Below are 8,412 nucleotides of genomic sequence, written 5' to 3' on the forward strand. Positions count from 1 at the left end.
ATGTTCAGAATACCCTCAACAAACTATATTGTACAGTTTGATATCTAGTGTACACTACCAAAAATTTTGAGCATTTTCCTATCTTTTAAAGTTCAATCAACAACCTTGAGTTTTGTACCATCTTTTGTAGTATTTTGAAGTCTTAATTTTGAGCTTTGCACTGACTGTTGTAGTCTTGCTAAATTGAATCTCAACAATTTAATTCCTTGTTCTATCATTTGCTGGCTTTTTGTGTATTTCATCAACATTTTTAAACCTTCTACTATTTTTCAGTTTTTTTCATGTAGAATATGAAGACTTTTGTACATTATATTGTCTATTGCAGTTTTTAATTCAACTGTTCACAATATTGAGTGTTGTACTATTTGTTTTAGTCTTTTGAGTTAGCTATCAGCAATTTTGAACCTTTTACTTTTAATTGCAGGGTTTCTGTGTACATTACCAACATTTATGACTTTCTCAATATGTTTCCAGACTTTTCAAGTCCTGGAGATGACCTCGGTCTACGAGGGGAGCGGTCAGAGCTAGTCAAGGAGCTGAACATGGTCGACCAGACAACGGCTGACATGTTTGATGCCGATGAGTGCCTGCGTGAGGGTCTTGGACCCATTGACCTGGATGGCTTTCAGATGCTCACTGACCAGGAAGTCATCATCACAGATCCGGCCACTGAGGACCACTTCCGGTTGGACCACCGGATGTAGTGATCATCACAGATCTGACCGGGAGCACCAATTCTTGTAGTCCTTGTAAGTGTTCGGCCTGTGAGACAAAAACTCTTGTTGTCCGGTCAGTGAGACAAAACACCTAAACAATTTTGTAGTCAACTGAGTACTAGATAGATTGTCGAAGGGGAGGTAGCAAGTGTTATTGTTTCAACGCTGACAAGATTTTTCAAATGACAACAGGGGAACAAGTGTTGTTGCAATGATTATGGGAACAATTATTGTCATTCAACAATATGTCGTTTTATCGAAGATTTAATTTACTTGACAACTGGAATAATAATTGTTGTTTCTGGTGAAGATATGTAGTGTAATGAAACGAGGATTTGTAGCATGTTGCAATGATGAAGGAAACAAGAACGTTCTTGAATTATGTAATTAAATAAACAACTGTTGATAATATTTTGTAATACATGGGATGAGATGGCTAATTCAAATTGTGGTTTTCAGCTGAAAACATTTAATTGTTTTTCCAATTTATTGTTGTTGGTTAACAAGATCTTCATTTTATATCTTTATATGAAAGTTCATGATTAAAAATATGGAGAGAAAAAAATAAGGACACCTTGTACTATTTATCTCCCGGATTAGTTTGGTTGGAGCATTGGTAGACACTAAAAGTGAAGTAAAAAATCAATTAACAGTTCATCTCGCTCTGCTAAGAATTATGTAAAAGAAATATGAATACTTCTATTTGAGTTACCTGAAAAATATTCCAATCAGTTGAAATCCTTCCAAGTTATGTTATTTGAAACATGAATTTTTGAAATGTAATGCAGGAATGATCAGCTCTCAATAGATGTGGTTAGTGAAATTATAAATTCATTGGCCAGTGTAAAAGCAACCTTTACAAAAAACGTCTATTTTGTTTTAAAGAGTCTAAAAACAATAAGAAGATCAATCAACATTTTTTTAGATACTCCATATTAAACATTTGACATTAACATTTTTTAAGAAAACAGCAGTTGTATTTTGAGTAGTAAGATTATGGTTAGGCTTATAACCACCTAGACATGTCAGTTATTGGACAAGATAACTTTAACTTGAATAGATTGATATTGAGCTTGAGAGGGTTTTAGGTTGTTTAATTTTACTATTATTCAAGATTGAATAATGCATTGGTTCATTGATTTGACGGTTTGAATGATGGATTATTTTACCAGTGATCAACAATAAATTATTGTTGGTTAACTAAAACAGTTTTTTAGTAAATGTTCCCATAAAGTATAGACTCAGCGTAAGACTTAATCTTGAAATCTTCTTCAAACACACACACACATGTACCTAAAAAGTAAAAAACAATGTACATATTAGAGTATTTAGGTTTACATTTCGTGCAATATTATATATTGTCTATGTAGTGTTTTTTACACTGTAGAAAAAAAACATCAACCCAGTTATTGTATTCATTATTGTTATGATTTGAGGAAAAATATTGAGTTGTATATAAGGATGTTTTCGTGTTTAAATTTTTTTGAAGTATAATTTGTTAGGAAAGGCTGATTATTATGCGCGAGTGTTGGCGTGTTTACGTGCATGTTTAGTTTTATCATTTTCAAGATTCTAATTTCTTAAAAGTTCGAGGAATGAAAAATGTTTATTAGGTTAGGTTTATATCACAAAATTTGTGAAAATACAGTTTTAACTAAGAAGACAAAGCTGACAATTCTGCTAGAAAATAATTATTGTTGCTAAAATGTGTTTTTGAACTCAATTCATGTCCATGTTTTTTGAACCCTATCATGTCCAAATTTTGAACTCACCTCAAAATTTTCATGGATTCTCATGGATATGTGTTGCCTTCAAAAATGAAAATTTATCAGTTTAGAATTACCTCATTACCCAAAATAGATTTATTCAGTTGAAAATTTCTCTCAAGTCCCCAATCGTCAATTAATGGTAGACAAAACACATTTGAAAAGAGTGCTAAACTGATAGTGATTATGTAATTTTTGTATGTAGGATAAATGTATAGAATGATTCAACTTGTATAGCCTACTCAGTTTTATTCTGTTCAATTGAAAAAAATTATTTTTCAAGTTTTTAATTTATTGATTAGGTTTACAACGCTTTGATTCGGTCCAAAGAAATTCTTAGCTAATGAATGAAATTGATTTTTCTTCACAAATGTTATTAATTATCTTAAGAAAAAAGATGTTCTTAATTTCCAACTACATGTTTCAGATTTCTCAAAAAAATTTGTTAGAGCTTCTGTAACTACACATTCTAATACATGTGAATGAATATTTCCTGAAAGCTCTGTATTTCTATGAAGCTGGGTTTTCGTGGAATAGCATAAATAAGTTATTAAATAATAAACTTAAATATATGTTATTAAATAAATTCAAACTCACTGTAAACTCAATTAATTGCTGCAAGAAGTATTATAAAAAAACAAGTGATTTCATTTATAAATTTTAGAAAATTTCTATCATTAGTTTTTCTTTCGGTTGCCATGTGTGGAACTTCAAAGCTTTGAATTAATAAAATTAATCATCTCTAATCAAAAATCTTGATCCCCTTGAGGCATAATGGTACAAAATAGTTTTTTTTGCTCATTTAATTGAATTTTTTGACAAATCGGCTCAAATTTATTTTTGTTGAATAAATCTAGTCATAAGTAGTTGATTTTGTTGCACTTGTTGAATAATTATACTGTTCATGCCTGTATTTGTTGTAATGAATATTTTAAGATTATTTGAATCCTTGTAGATTTTATAGACAGACATTCTTATGCTATTAGAAACCATGATTTCCAAATTACACATGTTATACTGTTAGTTATGATTGAAATGTTTTTGTGAATAGATTAGGAAAAAATTACCTAGTGCTTGCATGTAATGGTTATGGTTGAACAGATTATAGAATTTATTGAAATTAATTCCTTATATTCATGTGCAATATCAAAAAATGTTGGAAAACTGTTGAAGATAAGTTTTTACAGGATAATCTTTGTTGGAGAGGTTGTCAAAAAGTTAGTGTAAAATTCTTATTTCTGCCTTAACTTGGCTTAGGATAAGATAATGTGCTGTATTCAATAGAATATTTGAATCAAATTTATATTGAATAATGCATGTGAAAAATTATCATTTACCAATGATTTTGAAAAAAAGTTTATTTTTAGAATTTTAGTTGTGTTACGTTAATGCATCACATCAAAAACTCATTAGACATCACTGATAGAGTTTTAATTTACCTTTGTATGACGGTGGCTTCACTCGCTAGGGATAATTAGGAGGCCTGACTCAAGGAAAATCTCAACATAATTATGTAGATTTAAAATCCAAGGAGATTTCTTTAATTCATTGAGATTTTTCTTGTGCAGGCATTCGAATTTCTCGGTACGTCCGCTTTATACATTCAACAGTGCCAAATAATTTGCATAAAATAACGTGTTTGAAAATGACGTATTCGGTTGAATTCAGTTCGAACTAGAATTATAACTTCAGTTGAAATTTGAACATAATTGCAATGCTAAGCTCTTTTTTCCATTAGCCATTTCTAAATACATTGTTATAATTATTGGTAACTGTTTTATCTTTCATTTTCCAAAACTCCCTCAGATTAAAACTTGATATGTAAAGGTTTCGCTAGAAAGCAAGTTTCAATTTTTAAATAGGAGGACGGGTTGGTTCTATGCAGTGTATGAGGTTCAATTACTAGAAGTATTTTTTTAGTAAGTTATATCAGGAAACCTATTTCCTTCAGATTTTTAGTGATATTTCTATTGAATTAGAAAAAAATAATTTATTGGAAAACAACCTATTGTTTAGTACTATTTTAGACATTACATTATACCGAAATATTTATTGATTTGAATGACTCTATTCAATTTGTTGTAGTCATGTCTCAGCAAGCACTTGTTCACGAAATTACTGCAGTTAGTTGAGTATATCGATAAAGCTGGTCACATCAGATATCACTGTAAAGTCGGTTATCTTTAGTTATAACATTGAAATCTCTTCTAATAAAATATTATTCTTTATTCATATATCATTTCAAGGAGAGTTTCACAAAACTAATTTGAAACCACAGCTAAAGCTTCACTTGCTTTTTAGAATTTGCAGCCTAATTCAATACTATATCTAGCACTCGAATTTCGTCAAAAACCAAATTGATTTTAAATTACTGTAATCGTATTTAACATTTGCGACCCAATTATCACACAGAAAAAAGTTGAACTTGCACGAATCCAATTAACGTTATTCATTTCAAAATTTTAAAGTTGCAAAAATTAAGGGCCACTAACCTTTTTAACAGCGCAAACCACTTTGAAATTGGCCCAATATCAAGGTCACACTGGCTCTAATTATTTTTTCAAAAGTCTTTCATTTTATAAAAAATAATGTCATCAAATTTTGAATTTAGTGTGTGCCCAGCCAGCCTATTTGTGCCAATTAGAGGTCTTGAAACTAGTTAAGTTCAACTACTCTACCGTTCAATTCTTACCTGTCTGTGATTTTGGTCTATATTTTTCCTTCAACTAAATGCCAATAACTCTATATTACAAATTCTGGGTAATTCTGTGAAAATTTATGTTTCTTGTAAAGATGACAATTCATTGAAACGAATGAAAATACAATATTGTAAACTGTATTATTATAACCTGATAGCCTAAACAAATATGATTTGTGATTTTGAAAAAATAACGCACAACGTGAACTACTAGTAGGTACTCGATAAGTTTCAAGCGACCTGTTCATTCACTATAAACTATACAAAATTAATAATTCTCTAAAAATAAACTAAAATATATTTCTACAATGTATCTGATCACTTGCCATAAATTTTCAAAATGTACTAAATTTTTATAAAATAATTAGAGGACATCAGTCTCTATCAATGTAGTACTTAAAAACAATTATTGTATCAACTACATAGATAATAAATTAACCAAGTGTGATCCGTTTTCCTTCATTGATAGATAATAGTTTATAATTCGTATATTTTTTTAAATAATCTTGTGTAACTTGTCTACTCTATGAACATAAATGAGGTACACGAGTTCCAGTATCTTTAATAATTATCAACAACCGTTAACAATAAATGTGGCATTAACTATTTTATTTCTATCTGCGTCTTGCGCATTCATCACATACTAAACTTTGAATTGAAGAAAATATTTTGAAGCCTGAATTTAAGTTTATTTTAATCCTCAGTAATTCTTGAATTTATTTTTGTTAATTCCATCCAGACTTGAAACTCTAATTCTAAATTTACTTGTGTGTTATACTATTACATTTTCCATTTAAACATGATAACACTTATTGATCTTTAGTTGAACAATTCCTAGTATTCTAATAAGTCCCCACCAATTTCTTCTTTCGCCAAGAATATTTCCCATGCTAAATCGTTTTGTGGGCTAAGAAAAATTATTAAAGCCTTATGTGGGCTCCGAACCATTTGATTCATAGTTTGATTCCATTTTTCTTGGACACAATCTAGATTGATGGTATCAAGCTGTTACACTTTTTGTAGTATGATTTTTGCATGTTCATAAACTAGATATCAAATGAAAAGATTTTTATAAAGAAAACATTATTTAACTATATGTTAAATAACATCATACGATTGATATTACTATTCACATCTTTCAAATCAAGTTACCCATTGATATCTAATCAAAATTTGTTGTTATTTATCATAATTGAAAAATTTTTTGTTCATCGAATAATTTTAGAAAAAAGTATATAATGAATAGAGATATATAATATAAAATGAACTGTATAAATCAAGAATATTACACCCAAAATGAATTGAGGGTTTTAAACATTTTGGATATTGAGATTCATTCTAATACACTTCAAGTCATATGCATTGTTAAGGCCTTCTTCTAGATTATACATTACAGTAACTGCAATCCAATGATTGTCGAATTCTGTAGAACTCTACCGGAATTTGAATACATTTATGAACCTATTCAAAGAGCATTTTATCACGTTGACATGTAAGTTCTGTTTATTACAAACTTTTAAAGTTATATTTGTAGATTTTTTATTTTTTAAATATATTATAAATGTATTGATGTTTGTGTTTTATTTGAAATCAATCAATAAATTCGTAAACCAAAATTTTGATTTGATAAAAATTTTCTCCAATTTGATGTGCTATTTAACATTTCATACTTTCCATCAATTGCTATAGCAGCTTTAGTGTAGTGTGAAATTGTCAATACAGCAACTTGTGTCAACTTGACGGTACTCCACTTTTAGAACAAGGGTTAGGGATAAGGATTTTAAATATTTTCACCTCCAACTAGTAGTCTCAATGAAGCTGCAGAGTCAAAAATTGTGATAGACATTGTGACTAATTATATTGTCAAATGATCTATTATTGCAAAACCAATGATTCCGCTCTTAACACTAGAGCTGATTGATGGAAAGCATAAAATAGTGGAATAACACAAAAAATTGAAGAGTACTAATTTTTCCGATGTTCGAGTAGGTGAGCCCTAAAAGTGCAAAAAGTTGGATGAAATATGAAAAATTTTACACTTTTAAGAGCGGATATCTCCAAGACTAATGGACATATCACAAAACTCTACTGCACAACACATGTAGGACTTTATCAAGCTTCATTTTTGTTAAGTTATTCATGTCGTTGAAAGGCATATTGTTTCCAAGATATATGCGTGTAAGCCAGAAATGAAAAAACGCAACTTTTAAACCACTTTCATCATTTAAGCACAAAGGGTAGGGATGAGGACATTTTATATGTTAACCTTCTAAAAAATTTTACACTTTTAAGAGCGGATATCTCAAAAACTAATGGAAATATCACAAAACTCTACTGCACAACACATGTAGGACTTTATCAAGCTAGCTTTATGTTCTAACATTCTAACAAAGCTGCGACATAAAACATTGTGGTCCGAACATTCCCTCCAAATTTTCCTGTCAACTGATCAGTTACTGTTGTACTGAAGAAGATTATACTTAACACTATAACTGCTGCAACAATCGTAGTAAGATGCGTGAAATAATGGGATCATACATGAATTTGAGGAGATATAAGAAATTAATGCTCTGAGCTCATAATTAGCGTGGATTTTTTCAATCAATCGTTGAAAAGTTGTAAGGCCAAGAAAAATGACAAAATCTGAGGCAAATTGGATTTTTATTGAATTGTCACACCTTCTATGAAAACTATGAGAGATATGGAAAAATGTTACAGATAAAACTTGTTGGAAATTTTGCAAGCTTGAAAACAAAGCTGCGAAGTCAAATATTGTGTTCCAGACATTTCCTCCAAATCTCTGTCGAATTATCTATTGTTAATCTGAATATTTTACACTAAACACTAGAACTGCTGCAACATAGGGAGATGCGTAAAATAATGGAATCATGCATCAAATTAAAGAGAATTTGATACTCTATGAGCTCATAATTAGCTTGGAGTGTTTTAACCAATAAGGCCAAAAATCTGAGGCGAAACGGGTTTTCTTTAAAATGTCACACCTTCAAGAGCGTATATCTAGAAAACTATGAGAGATGGAAAAATGTTACGAATGAAACGTGTAGGCAAATTAAATAAGCTTTAATTTTGTATTGGATAAAAATGTCCGTAACACGCATATTGTTCGAGATATATGCGAGAAACTAAAAAAATGGTACTTTCAAACCAATCCCACCCCCTTAGCACAGGGAGTAGGGGTGAGGACGTTAGATATGTTTACATCCTAACTATC

At 30.1% G+C, this 8,412-nt stretch overlaps 1 protein-coding gene across 5 annotated transcripts in view; it reads left to right on the top strand.

Moving 5' to 3' along the window:
- LOC111057208 (CREB-regulated transcription coactivator 1) overlaps positions 1 to 5,203 on the top strand; it is a 117,243-nt gene extending 112,040 nt beyond the window's left edge. For all 5 annotated transcript variants that reach the window (XM_039420969.1, XM_039420967.1, XM_039420966.1 and 2 more), the window contains one exon: positions 475 to 5,203. In XM_039420969.1, coding sequence (XP_039276903.1) covers positions 475 to 704 — 230 coding nt within the window. In that variant the 3' untranslated portion in view covers positions 705 to 5,203. The remainder of the gene's footprint in view (positions 1 to 474) is intronic.
- Positions 5,204 to 8,412: the final 3,209 nt, after the last annotated feature.

The sequence above is a fragment of the Nilaparvata lugens genome, chromosome 2, assembly GCF_014356525.2.
Source record: "Nilaparvata lugens isolate BPH chromosome 2, ASM1435652v1, whole genome shotgun sequence".
NCBI lineage: Eukaryota > Metazoa > Arthropoda > Insecta > Hemiptera > Delphacidae > Nilaparvata > Nilaparvata lugens.